Below are 15,390 nucleotides of genomic sequence, written 5' to 3'. Positions count from 1 at the left end.
CTTTCTCTTTGTTAACCATAAACATATATGGACCAATATAATGCAATTATTAAATTTACTAAATTAGTTTAGATACAGGATTCCATAATTTCTCTTCCAGAAGGAAAACCATCAATTAGGTGCACATTAAATTTATATTTGCTTAAAGATTTTATACAAACTTATGAGATATTCTACCTATTTTTAGATATAATTGTTTTATCTTCTATGAATGATATAATCTCTTACAAATTCTCAAGTTAAATTTATTTTTACTGTTACCACAAAAGCTGACAATTGTTTGTCTGCTTCTAGTTTTAATAACTTCTGAAAGAATATCGCAGAACTATTTGGGACATTTGTGGGGAAAGCCATTATTAAAAGGAATCTTTGTTAGGTCAGCAGAAAACCACAAGCACTGTTTGGAGAGCTCTGGATAAATTCTGGAATTCAAATACAGTAAAACACAGCAGGGAAGAAAGAGTTCCCATCTGTTAACCAAGGGTGCAAATACCGTCTTACCTCAGACAGATGAATGACTCTAAAGTGCTTGGAAAGTGCAGGGTGGCAGCTAACCTATTAAGTGGTATTACTTTCATACCTTCTGGAAAATACAGAGTGAGTCTTAATATTTTATATGTTTCTTTGATATCCCTGGTTACTTGTTCTTAAACCATGCAGAATTTTTAAAAATTAGATTTCTCCTGGATATCACAAATTAAATGAAAAGAGATGGTATTATAAAATGACTCGATGTTCTTAGGGTATTTTGAGAACAGATACAAACAAAGCATGTACACCATACATACAGTAGACAAAAACATGGCAAAGTTGGTATGTTTAAATTTGTAAGAGTTGCCATTTTATCAAAGATGATATGGTATAGTACTGTCTAATTACGAAGTGAAATACTGCAAATAGGTTGACTTGAATTTCTCTCTCCAAAAAATTGGGTTTCAACTTACAATTGATTGACTTCAGCTACCAATAACCTGTAGTGTCTCTGCCTCCTCTCTCCTATCCCTATTTTCTACCCTTCGCTGCTGCCATTGTAGCAGCTGGCTACAGTGAGAACTCCCCCACCTGCAACCACCAGAAACTACACAAAGCCTCCTACTTCCACCCACCTCTCATTAGTGAACCAACAACGTTCTTTCAAAAACCCAAGACAGCAGTAGGACTGGGTGGCAGTTTATGATCGCAAGATGTGGCTAGCATGGAAGCTAATACACATTTAAAATAAGTGAATACTTGATCTCCTTCACTGGCTAAGATCTAAGGTAAAAGGAAATGGTATTGCTGAGCTATCAGGGAATTCAGAAGGATTTTAAATACACTACTTTAGAAACTCCCTTTATAAGCATTTACTAAGCCATAATGTTAGTAACTAAAGGGTTAAGGAGTAAGCAAGGGAGATATTACTTCATCCTGTATAAAATAATAAGTAATCCAGTGATAATAATAAGGTAGCCAGGTGTCCATCAGAAGATAATGGATAAATACACTACAATGAATTCATATTCATACAATGGAATATCAGTCAGCAATATAAAGGAAGAATACTGATCTATATGACAATATCAATGAACTTCAAAAACACTATGCTAAATGAAAGAAGCCTTACACAAAAAAGTACATATTATGATTCCATCTATATAAAGTTCTAGAACAGGCAAAACCAATCTATGGTAGAAGAATTATCAGAACAGTGGTTACCTTTGTACGATTAGGAGAAAGAACCACCTGGGATGGGGCATGAGGGAATTTTCTGGGGTGACAGTAACGTTCTATATCTTGATAGGAGTTTTGGTTACACAGGTATGTGCATTTGTCAAAATTAATTGAATGTGCACTTGAAATTTGTGCATTTCATTGTATATATACATGTTACCTTAAAAGAAAAACCAAACTAATACTGAACTCTAGTTAATGATATGTATGCTGAAGCATTCAGAAGAAAATTTATTGTCTATAAAATACTCTGAAATGCATCAAAAACATAGATCAATTGATGGATGGAGAAACGGCTAGATATTGATAAAGCAAACATAGTAAAATAACTAGTGGTAGAATCTAGTGGTAGGGATATAGATGTTCACTGTAAAATTCTTTCAACTTTCCTGTATGTTTACAAATTTTCATAATAAAGTGTTGGAAAAAAACAAACAAAAATTTGCACACCCACATTCACAGCCGCATTATTCACAATAGCCAAAATATGAAAGCAACCCAACTGTCCACAGATGGATATTTAGATAAACAAAATGCAGTATATACATACAAATATCATTCATTTTTAAAAAGGAAGGAAACTTTGACATGTTATAACATGGATGAACCTTGAAGATATTATGCTAACTGAAATAAGCCAGTCTCAAGAGAGCTTGTGTATGATTGTATGATTCCATTTACACGAAGTACCTAGAGTAGTCAGATTCATAGACACTGAAAGTAGGATGGTGGCTGCAAGGGGCTGTGGGAAGGGGAGGAATGAGGAGTTAGCGTTTAACAGGTCCAGAATTTCAGTTGGGGAAGATGAAAAAGTTCTGGAGATAAAACGGTGGTGATGGTTAAACAATGTAAAAGTACTTAATGACACAGTACTGTACACTTGAAAATGGTTAAATCTGTGAATTTTGTTATGTATATTTTACCATGATAAAAAATTCAAAAAAAAAGTATACTGCCAAAGCTCATAAGATTTAAATGACTTTCACTATTTTCTCATTTTGCATTCAGTACGAGTTTCTGGTGTAAAGTATTACCATAGGCTTGATTTTTAAATGGTGCTGCCTGTATTTATACAAATGAGCATAATTTGACAGTTTAGAATGCATTTCTCAATTATTAGTGTGAATAAAGTTCCTTCAAATTAATATGTTAGTCAACTACATAACCAAACTAACATATACTCAAGTGTAGAAAGTTATTTAAGAGGATGCATTTTTTCCTTCCTTTCTTAAATAGAAGCATAAATTGAGCCTTAGTACACTGACTCTGCCTCTTAAACCTTTTGCTTCTTTGTTAGGTTAGTACTGTCTGTTTTGCCAGATTTTGCAGCAGTTTCTCAAACCAAAAGCATGTAAACTGTATTCTGACATGAGCCACAAATTTAAAACAAAGCAAGTGCAGAAAGGAATGGAGTCAACAGAAAGGTGATCTTCTTCAAAGTATTTGAAAGAATCAATAAACATATGGAAAATGGTACAAAATTAGACCTTCAAAAGAACAGAAAGAACTTAACTAAAGTAGCAGCTCAATAAAAGAGGAATTTTTGAGTGTATCAGACAAAAATCTATGGAAAAACCAATGAATTGTATGAATGCTTCTGGGGGGGAGTGATGATAGCTGCACTGGAATAATGTCATCTAATTCATTCAAATATTATTATATTGCTACATTTGTTCTAAAACAAATTTAAATTAATGTAAAAGTTTAAAATACTATTTAAGGAACTTCCCTGGTGGCACAGTGGTTAAGAATCCACCTGCCAATGCAGGGGACATGAGTTCGAGCCCTGGTCTGGGAAGATCCCACGCGCCACGGAGCAACTAAGCCCATGCACCACAACTACTGAGCCTGCGCTCTAGAGCCTGTGCGCCACAACTACTGAGCCCGTGCGCCCCAACTACTGAGCCTGTGTGCCACAACTACTGAAGCCCACGCACCTAAAACCCGTGCTCCACAACAGGAGAAGACACCGCAATGAGAAGCTCGCCCACCACAATGAAGACCCAACACAGCCAAAAATAAATTAATTAGAAATAAATAAAATATTATTTAAATATCACTAAGCACATATTCAGTGTCTACTGTATATGGCACTAATCTGAGATATAAATTGTGTGACAAGAATTGTGCAGACATAATATGTGCCTGATGATTGATAAGAAATATTCTGTTCATATATTAAGTACACTTTATAAATTATTTAAATCATCCAAGATATTTTCTTGGAAGAACTATAAATATGTGGCATGTGTGAAGAGTTATATTAACTGACTCAAAAAATAAAAATTGAAGCACCATTTTAAAAAATGTATAAGCTTTTAGATCTTCACATTTCTCTTCATATTATCTACACTTCAATTTCCAAACATTTCTGCAAATGATTAAAAAATTTAATAAAAGCTGTAATTTAACAAATGAGTACATAGAACACCATGATGCTATAAACTTGGAACCTATAGCGTCCTGAATAGTAAGTATTAACTACAAAACTTTTTTATTACATGAAATATAGACAGCGTCCTAATTACCATATCAGTAGGAAACACCACGTAATTTTCTCAAATTAGAAATATATGCCTTACTATATCTGTAGCAATTACAACTTAAATAAAAGATACACACCAGGAACTATACTTCTGCATAATAAAATAACTTCATTGTAGAATAGGAATATTTTATTTAAAAGGCATTTTATATATATATATATATATGTTCATGTGCTATGATAGCTATAGATTCTAAGCATTTTAGGCAATATAATAATTATGTTTATTTCAATATGTGGGAGTGCAAATGTGGCTTATCATGTTATGACTATAATTAAAATTTCTCTATGTGCTCACCAAAAATTTTAAGTGCAATAAATGTAATTTTTAATCATCTCAGGGAAAGACTGAAATTGGGCTGAATCTGCTGAATGAACATTTTAAATAAAGTCGTATACCATTCCAAAGAATCTTAGGCAATGAGTAGTGAAATAACTAAAGCTCAAATATTAGACAAACACCTAGAAGACCAGGATATCCTTTCAAAATTGTAATTGTTACCCAACTTATTATAGTAGGGAAATGTCTTTTTTCTGATAAAGGGGTTAAAAGTATTTAGCTAGCAACTTAACTTTGAGATTATATACTTTTAATCCATCATCAAAGCTTGCAAACTTGTTTTATTTGCTAGAGCTTTAAGCGTCATGAAGCAGTACCCTTTATTTTATTTAGGATGTTAATTTTAAGCTCCCACCTCCCTCATGTTCTTAAATTAATTCATACAAATCCCTGATTAATAATAAAAGGTCTTGCCATCAGTATTTAGAGCCCAGCCTGAGTTGTCATGGCTGAAAGGGCAGAAATCTGCTTGGAGCAATGAGAGAACCCAACTGAATTCTGGGCGTCTCAGTCTATGAATGTGTAAGCACTTCACCTGTTCATGGAAACACAAGTGTTCTGGCAGACTTGGGGGAAAGGCAGCTGCATGGGTAACAAACTGGAAGACCTGGGAAACCGTACTATATCAAAGTCACTAAATGACAGAAGCAAGATATTTTACAAGTGTTACTTTTATTTTCACACAAAAATGGTGTTGTTTAGTGTAAGCTATTTGAGTTCTAGACATTTATTTTATCCCTATCATTGCTGCCCAATGATCCTTGCAGAGGTCACAGGTGGATTTGACTATTTTATAAAAGAAATTGTTGCAAATCAGAGCACAACAGTAGCAGGGTCGACTGGAAATTGATTATCCTTCTTAAATCCAGTGGTGGAAAGAACACTCTCTCAGACCTGCATTTCCACTTAGCAGTTGTATGTATTCGAACAAGTAATGTGTACATCTCTGAAATAGTTCCTGTCTGTGAAATGAGGATAACATCTACCTTACAGGGCTGTTGTAAAGACAACACGGTAATAAGTGAAAGTACCTTACAGAGTTGTAAATATGGGGAAAGTACTCTGTAAACTATAACCCACACTGTATAAAATAGTATTATTTGAAAGATGGAGAATTCTAACAGGGATAATATAGTACATACACAATCATTTCCAGTGAAAAAGTGACTGTGAAAAGTTAAGTGGGCTTTTCGTTTCCAGTTCCATATATAAGGAGCTAGGAAGTTGCCACTCCACCCTAACAAACAAACAAAAAAGCTGAAGAGACTGAAAAAATCAACAATTCTTAGATCCATAAGAAAGGGAAAGACACAGGGCAAACCACTGCCCCTGAGACTAGAGAGACAGATAGATGAATTCGACATCCTGGAGCAGAGCCTCACAAGTGGAAACCAGCCAGGGAACCAGAGCCAGGTAAGAAAACCTGACCGTAATTAATGAATTGCTGGAGGCACAGTGCAGACAACTCTGAGGGTTATAAACTCCATGGGCATCTACTCAACCCCTCTATCCGCACCCCCCCAATAGTGTGAGATTTACTTCTAGGAGCTTGAGGAGGTTCCCACAATAAATGTCAGAGAAACATCCCCTCACTGCTTCTGGCAGGGGGAAGGGAAATTAACCATTCTGAAATATGCCAAAGCTCTATTGTTCTCAAAACCGCCTGCCTTCAGGGGAAACTGGTTAACCAGCACCTAACCTGTTGGGGTATTATCAGAGCCTAACTGATCTGGGGGTTAGGAAAATACCCAACTCCAGTCCACTCCAGCCATTCTGTCCCAACTAAAGGGGGAGGAAAAAAAAAGAGAAACATTTGTGAGATTCCCAGTCCAGAGGCATAGGCTCACTACAAAACTGAGACAGAACCATAGGACCATAGAACACTTTCTCTCCCCAACACCTCACCACCACGTTACTAAGGGCCTATTTATAGCAGTTCCTTTTATCTGATATATCAAGTCCAGCTATCAGTAAAAATTACAAGACAAACCAAAAGGCAAAAAATCCACAATCTGAAGAAACAGAGTAAGCATCAGAATGAAACAGGGCAGAGATGCTGGAATTATCAGGTTGAGAATTTAAAACAACTATGATTAAAATGCTAAGGGCTCTAATGAATAAAGCAGACACTATGCAAGAACAGACAGACAATGTAAGCAGAGAAATGGAAATCCTAGTAACCAAAAAGAAATGATAGAGATAAAAAAACCACTGTAACAGAAATTTTAAAAATGCCTGTGATGGGCTTATTAGTATACCAGACATGGCTGAAGAAAGAATCTCTGAGTTAGAAGATATATCAATAGAATCCTCGAAAACTAAAAAGTGAAAACAAAGACTGGGGGAAAAAAAAAAAGAAAACCCAGAACAGAATATCCAAGGGCTATGGGACAAATACAAAAGATACAATGTATGCATAATGGGGATACTAGAAGGAGAAGAAACAGAGAAAGGAACAGATGAATACCTGAAACAATGACTGAATTTCCTCAGATTAATGCTAGACACCAAGCCACATATCCAGGAAGCTCAGAGAACACCAAGCAAAATAAATGCTTCAAAAACTACACTAGGCATATCATTTTCAAATTACAGAAAATCAAAGATAGAGAAAAACCCTGAAAGAAGCCAGAGGAAAAAAAACATATTGCTTATAGAGAAACAAAGATAAGAATTACATCAGACTTCTCCTCAGAAACCATGCAAGCGAGAAGAGAGTGGAGTGACATATTTAAACTGTTGAGGAAAAACCCCTGCTAACCTAGAACTCTGTATCCTGAGAAATTATCCTTCAAAAGTGAAGAAGTAAAGAGTTTCTCAAACAAATTTCGAGGAAATCTGTTGCCAATACACCTCCCTTGCAAGAAACGTTAAAAGAAATTCTTTAGAGAGAAGGAAAATAATGTAGGTCAGAAACTGATGTACATAACGAAAGAAGGAGCATCAAAGCAGGAATAGTGAAGGTACAATAAAAACTTTTATTTTTCTTACTCTTAATTGATCTAAGATAACAGTTTGTTCAAAATAATAGCAACAATGTATTTGATTATACATGCTTATGTATCTTATATATCTTATGTGTGTACTAATATACAAACATGCATATATAGTATGCATATATACATGTTTATGTATGCTTTTATGTAAGTGAAATGAGTGACAGCAATGACACAAGGCACAGGAGGGAGGAATTAGGAATATTTTGTTTTTATAAGGCACTCACACTACCCATGATAGTATCATGTTATTTGAAAATGGACTTAGATTAGTTATAAATGTATATTGCAAACTCTAGGACAACCACTATAAAAGGTCAAAAAAAGCATAACTGATATGCTAAGAAAGGAAAGAAAATGGAATCATATTAAATGCTCAATTAAAACCACAAAAGGCAGGAAAAGAGTGGAAGACAAAAACAGGAACAAAGAATAAGGGCAACATATAGAAAACAGTAACAAATACGGTAAATATTAATCCAACTATATCAGCAATCACTTTGAATGTCAATGGCCTAACTGTACCAATTAAAAGACAGATTGTCAGAGTGGATCAAAAACACAACTCAACAATATGCTGTCTATAAGAAACCTACTTGAAATATATAGGCACATATAGATTAGAAGTAAATGGACAGACAAAAAAATACCATGCTAACACACAACAGGAAAACAGGATTAGCTATATTAATTTCAGTCAGAGCAAACTTCAAAGTAAGTAAAGTTATGAGGGATAAAGAAGGGTATTACATAATGATAAAGAGGTCAATTCTCCAAGAAGATGTAACTATTCTTAAGGTGTATGTACCTAACAAAAGAGCATCATTCATGGATGGTAGGAATACAAGATGGCACAGCCATTTTGGAAGACAATGTGGTGGTTTCTTAATAAACTAAAAATACTCTTACCATATCATCTACAAACTGTACTCTTTGTTATTTACCCAAGGGAACTGAAAACTTATGTCTACACAAAACGTGCCCATGGATGTTTATAGCAGCTTTATTCATAATTGCCAAAACTCAGAGGCAACCAAGAAAAGTCCTCAGGAGGTGAATGGATAAATAAACTGTGGTACGTCTAGACAATGGAATATTATTCGGTGCTGAAAGGAAATGAGCTCTCAAGCCATCAGATATGGAGGAAACTCAAATGCATATTACTAAGTGAAAGAAGCCAATCTGAAAAGACTATATACTACGCGATTCCAACTATATGGCCTTCTGGAAAAGGCAAAACTATGGAGACAACCAAAAGATCAGTGGTTGCCAGGGGAGTGGGGGATATTAATATTCAGAGCACATAGGATTTTTAGGGCAGTGAAGAGTCTGTATGATACTGTAATGATGAATATTTCATTACACATTTGTCCAAATACATAGAATATACAACACCAAGAGGAACCCTAAAGTAAATTATGGACTTTGGATGATAATGATATATCAATGTAGGTTCATCCTTGGTTTTAAAAAAAAAAAAGTACCATGTTAATAATGTTGGGTCATATGGGAAATCTCTGTACCTTCCTCTCAAATTTATTATAAAACCTAAAACTGCTCTGCTCTTAAAAAAAAAAAACAACTAAGTCTTTACAAAAAAAAGTTGTGGTTTCTTCATTTCTTCATTATATCATCATCCTTCATTCATATTATTCACTAAGGATAATCAAGACAGCTAACATTTGAGTGCTTGGCATGTGTGTTTCAGGTACTGCTTGAGTGCCTTATACATAATACTCAAAACAATTCTGACACAGGTACTATTATTATTCCCATTGTACACATTAGGAAACTGAGACAGAACAAACTTGACAAAGGTCATATAGCTAGGAAGTGACAGTGCTAGCACTCAGACCCAGGTAGTCCAGCTCATCACCATTATACTATGCTGCTTCTGCTTATTCATTCATTCAATCATTCATTCACTCATAATTCATCAAATCTTTATTGAGCATATGGAATACACCAAGAGCTCTGATAGAAACATTTTCAACAAGGAATATCTCAAAACATTTACCCAGGAAGCTACTAAAGGAAATGCTCCTTCAAAACCAGGAAATAAATAAAAGAGGACGCTAGTGGAGGAGACACTCCATCAAAACACAGAAGTAAACGATAAAAGATGAAGACCTGGGATCCACAAAATAGAAAAATCCAGGAAAAAGGGGAAGAGAATTCCAAAGACAGTGGTAAAGCATAATCCCAGGATGACATCTATGCGAGAGGCCTAAAGAACAACCAGTCCAGTTTAGAGATGAAGAAGGAAGGAGGGTTCCAGAGGAATATTGCTAAAAAAACCATGGGATTGATTACCTGATGCGCTTGACTGTACAGAGAAGACCTCTACTGGACAATTTGAGGAAAGAATTGCAATAGGAACACAGAAGACAAAGAAAAAAAGAGGCCATTATTAACCTTAAGAAAAACAAAATGTTGTACCATTGTATGTAGATTGCATTATTCATAATTATATAATTTATTCATTCCCTTTCCACCCTTGCCTTGCTTCCCTGCAATCAAAGCATACTTCCCACTATAGTGACCCGGGGCTTGGCCTTGTGACTTGTTTTAGACAAAGGAATGTGAGTAGATGTGACACATGCTACATCCAAGGAAAGCTTTAAATGTATTTGTGGGGTCTGGTTCTGTCTGCCTTTATTGTCTGCCCCATATAGGGCCTATCCATTGGGATTGGATCTCAGAATGAGAAGACATATGAAATCAAGATGAACTGAGCACAAACAAGGCTAGTAGAAGCCAGCAGAGTCTCAACTGGTTCCAAGGCTTTTGAAATATGAGCAAGAAATAAATGTTGTTAGCCACTGAAATTTGGGGTTTTGTTTGTTTTGTTTTTACTACAGCAAAAGCTGACTAATACATATAGTACAGTCCATAGCTCAGCAACAAACAATATTTACATAGTCATAATAATATAGTTACATTATAATCATAATTGACTATATTACATTAATTATAGTATAATTTGTAATAATAATAAAAACACTGATATAATAGAGATGCAATCAGAAAACTGACACTAAAAACTGTGATATAACTATGTTAAGAGGGTGGGGAGAGAGAGGGGGAAGATGAGTAAAAGAGCTAAATCCTAATATAACATAGAAGAAAATCAATAATGTTTAGACTTGCAAAATCAAGAGATACAAGTATATTATTTAGAATTATGTAGGTAAATTGCAAAAGAAACAACTAAAAGCACTGAAAGTTTTTGCCTCAAGGGAGCTAGAATCAAATGTGAGAAGGATGCAGATAAGGGAGCACATTTTTTGTTGTAAGACTTATAGTACTATTTGATTTCCTTTGAACTATCTACATGTATTAACTTCATAAAAATCTTAACTCATGAGCACAAACATTAAAAACGACAATAAAATCAGGAGAAGAAATCGTGCCTGACTGACTAAAATAAAATGTATTCTGATCCTGAAAGGCAAAAAAAAACCCAAGTGGGAATCAGAAGAGCCGGTGTTACTGTTCCACAATCTGGCTTCCACTTTTCTCTAGCGACATCTTTCTTGACTCCTTTCATTATTTATAGGAGAACAAACTTTACTGTAGAATTACAGTCTTACATTTTCAGTTCCAGATGTCACTGAAAATATACTACAGGAAAGATGCTGCCTAAAAGTGAGATAATATTAAGGGCTAGCCTGTACAGAGAGCCCTCAATTAATACAGAAGTTGATCATCTACTCTACGCATCATCTACGACCACTGCATGTCCTCTTCCTAACAATTGCCACCCTCTGGTCATTTTGATCATCTTCACTGCATTACCAAAGAATGAGAAAAATGATTAAAAGTGATTAGTAAATTCTGCTCCTTTTTAAACAACTATAATTCAGGGACAGTTTTAAGCTCGATATGTGAACAGTTTTATTCACAAAATAATTAAATTAATAAGTAATATATTTTACAAAATAATTTAGTATAGGATCCCTTTAAATAGTGGGCCTGCATTTAAATGATTGGATTTACCAAAATTTTGACAGTTTTCTAGAAATACAGTTACTGGGCAAAGGACAATATACTTGTTTCAGGTATAATGACAGAAGATACTAAAGCTATTTATAAATATTTTAATATTACCTACAGATTTCACATAAATATGTTAATAGTCTCTCCCTTTAACATGAACAAATATAAGTTATTTTCCTGCTGCAAGTTTCAGCTAGTAACTTCTATAATGGACAGAAATATGATGGATACAGATACAGAAAGTATCTTAACTGGGTGACACCATCTCATTTAGATATTCTGATATACTCTTAACCATAATGTGGTTTGAGTTGTAGTTCAGAGGCCTGCTGTGTAGAAAAAAAGCACTGGGGCAGAACAACAAAGCATAAGAAAATAATTCACAGGACACGTTTTTCCTACCTCTTCATCTTTCATATTCACATCCACGTTTTTTGATTTGAAGACTTTGGTTATATGGTCAATGTTGTTTTCTCTGCAGTAATCAAATATGTTTTTGTCTTCTTCCCTAATTAGAGTAAAAAAAAAAATAGTGTTTGTCTTACTAGGTAATACATAAAAGTTACATATTTTTAATACAACCTATTTGCCGCAAACATTAATGGAATCTGTTTTTATAAAGAATTTTACATGAACAATACTGGATTTTCAGTAAGACGTAATACATCCAATCACTGAAAAGACTAAAGTTCCTAGCAACTATAATTATACAGAAGAGCTTCATCTGCTTTAACAAGTTACACTAGTACCCTAATATAACATCTTGAGTAGATTTTCTCAGTGCTCTTTTTCTCCCCAATTACTTTTATACACTGACAGTCACATATATCCTCTGACTCAGAATTTTCAATTGTAGCACTGCAGTGAGAAGGTCATTTACTGTTGCCTGTATAGAGGTAGCAAAAGATCAGGACATAGCTTACTACTTCTCTTACAGAATAACAGAAGGATAAGTTGGTTGCTATCCAAGTTTTTAAGAAATTACACACACAACACGAACATATATACACACACACCAAAGTAATTTTCTTAAGGGAAAGATAATTAGAGCATCACGAAATTCAGAAGTCCTTCATGAGATAATAAAAATAAAGACTGGGAAGCACAGTATGTACTCAGCACTATTCTAAGCATATCAATGTACTAATTCACTTAATCTTATCCAACAGCTGCTTCACTTCACAGATAAAGAAATAGGTAAGGAGAGGTTATATGACCTGTCAAATGGCATCACATTTATCAAGGGTAGAATAAGAGCTAGAACTTACTCAGATCAACTGATTTTGCATATAGTCCATTTTTCTATTATATCAAGCTACATCTCAATTAGTAAGCTGTAGTCTCTTCCAGAATCTAAAGCAGAAGTTCTTAACATGAGGTCTATGAGTTCTCTAAAATAGTATACAGAATTATCTGTGCAGATGCATAATGCATTTTTCTGACTGTGTTGGCAGTGGGTAGGTGGGGAAGGGGGAGGTAGCTTCAGTGAGGTTCTCAAAAGGATCTATGATTCCCAAAAGATCAGTAATTTGGAATATTAATAATGAAACTATTCTACATTTTCTAAACAGGCATAAAATAATACAATTTGAGTTTCAAACATTATAACTAGTATGTTCTACAACCTGTAAGGCCACAGCTTCCATTCATCAGAAAAAAAGCCTCTGACCATAGGAGTCCTTCTATCTTAAAAGCCAATACCTTATACCCTATAAAAAGTTATTTCTAGGGGGCTTCCCTGGTGGCGCAGCGGTTGAGAGTCCGCCTGCTGATGCAGGGGACATGGGTTCGTACCCCGGTCAGGGAAGATCCCACATGCCGTGGAGCAGCTGGGCCAGTGAGCCATGGGCGCTGAGCCTGCGCGTCCGGAGCCTGTGCTCCGCAACGGGAGAGGCCACAACAGTGAGAGGCCCGCGTACCGCAAAAAAAAAAAAAGTTATTTCTAGTCAGAGGTAATTAACTTAAAACACACTACTTTGGCATTAACAGTCTAAGCCTTCCTTACACGTGTCATGTATTTAATTGAGCACCTACTACATGCAAGACACTAGACAAGAGTCTGGTGATAAGAGATGATAAGGATAAGCAAGAAACTTTGCATTCAATACAGGTACAGTATGGTTGAGATGATAAAAAATATATATACCATTAACATAAGGTAAAATTGGATCTTTAAAAAGGCCTATCAGAATACAGAGGAGAAACAGCCTGCCTCAAGCTGGAGAAAATGAGCTATGTTTCCAGGAAAAAAACCACGTTTTTAAAAAAAATAGGGTCTCTTGAAAATGTTCATTTGCAAAAGAGAAAATGCTTTTCCAGATCACTTACTCTGGAAGAAAATAGTGAAGTCTGAGGCCAAAACCCCTGAAAGGAGAAGTCTAATTTTTTAAGTTAAGGCTGCATATAACAGTATTTTAGCTATATTTAACTATCACAAAATATACTTTCTATGAAAAAGTGCATTCAGCATTCTGACTTGGGAAAGAGAGGGACCTATTTTCCTTCAATACAATAACAGAGACCCCTCTAATTCAAGAGGCAGAAACTTCAACTGTGAGAGAAAGTATTGCATCATTTTAAGTCATAATAAAAAATACACTACTCACCAATTGTTTTGGATTTGAAAATAATGGGGAGTTGGTGGTGGGACACAGAAAGGAAAAGTATGGAGGATCCTTGGGATGTAGGTTACCCATCCCAGTAAAATGCAAGAATAATTCAGAGATGGGAGGACCTTCTGTGTGGTCCTTTTTCCTTAATTCCAAATGTGCATGTACACTTATGCCATAAGCAATATTATTTAAAATGTTTATATTGCTTAATATATTCTCAATGTTTCTTATATGTATCATTTATATCAATTATTTTGTTTTGGTATGTGAATTTTTTGGAGGTCGGGGCACTTTTTCATCTGTATACCTGCTTATCAACTGCAGTTTATCATTGCTAAGTATGTTAGGCACACAGAGGTATTTATAAAATACTTCAGGGTAGAGTACACAATGTAAATTAAATATAAAATGGGAAAGTCAATAAAAGTCACCACAAATGTGCTACAAAGCTGTGTGACTAATATGAAAAAATATTAAGTGATACTCTTGGGCTTAGTTGTTAAATATAGTTATCTATCCCCACTTCAAGTTTTGACTATCTTACTAGCCAGCAACCAAGCTGTCTTTATACAATATCACCACCTAGTGGCCAAAATGGAGAAACATCTGGAGTAACATCTTTCTGTTATCTCCTTTCTTGCCCCCAAGAAGATTATGTACAATATACAAATCAAATTCTGTCTTTTTCCCTCTGTATTTCCCAGTTAATACAGTCTTCCACAGGCAGTTTTTCTCTGTATATCTATACTTAAACGAAACAACAGGTGCAAACAAATTCAACCATTACCGAATACAGTAGAGCCTTAATAAATGTTAGTGCCCTTCTACATCTTCTCACTTTATCTTCCCTTCTCTTTTGATTCTTACCCGGTTATCTTTTTCCTTCTCTCTGATGAATGTGAGTGACAAAATTATCATATCCACTCTCTACAGATGAGTATGAATTATTTTCATGATGCTACCTACCTTCAAGAATATCCCATATTATCATAGCACAGGACTCTCTTTAGATTACTCCAAATTTCCTAAAATTGACAGAAAATACATTTATCTGAACGAAAAAAACCACTGGCTTTCTTTGAAATTCTTTTGAAATATAAGGTCACACACTTGTGGAAGAGAGGGATGGTGTTTAAGTATAGCTGTCTTTCATCAGAATCACGGGAAGAAGAGATTCTTGCCCACCCA

The 15,390-nt window shown here is 35.0% G+C and overlaps 1 protein-coding gene across 3 annotated transcripts in view; it reads right to left on the bottom strand.

Moving 5' to 3' along the window:
- Positions 1-15,390, bottom strand: part of ACBD6 (acyl-CoA binding domain containing 6) — a 229,155-nt gene that overhangs the window by 128,858 nt on the left and 84,907 nt on the right. For 2 of the 3 annotated variants that reach the window (XR_014326024.1, XM_082834433.1), the window contains one exon: positions 11,993-12,098. The exons of the other annotated variant lie outside the window; for it this stretch is intronic. Coding sequence is in view for 1 of the 2 variants with exons in the window: in XM_082834433.1 (XP_082690559.1) it covers positions 11,993-12,098 (106 nt within the window). In the remaining variant the exon portion in view is untranslated. The remainder of the gene's footprint in view (positions 1-11,992; positions 12,099-15,390) is intronic. 3 annotated transcript variants of the gene reach the window in all.

This window comes from Leucopleurus acutus (assembly GCF_964270905.1).
Source record: "Leucopleurus acutus genome assembly, chromosome: 2".
Lineage (NCBI taxonomy): Eukaryota > Metazoa > Chordata > Mammalia > Artiodactyla > Delphinidae > Leucopleurus > Leucopleurus acutus.
This window is presented reverse-complemented; position numbering and strand designations above follow the sequence as displayed.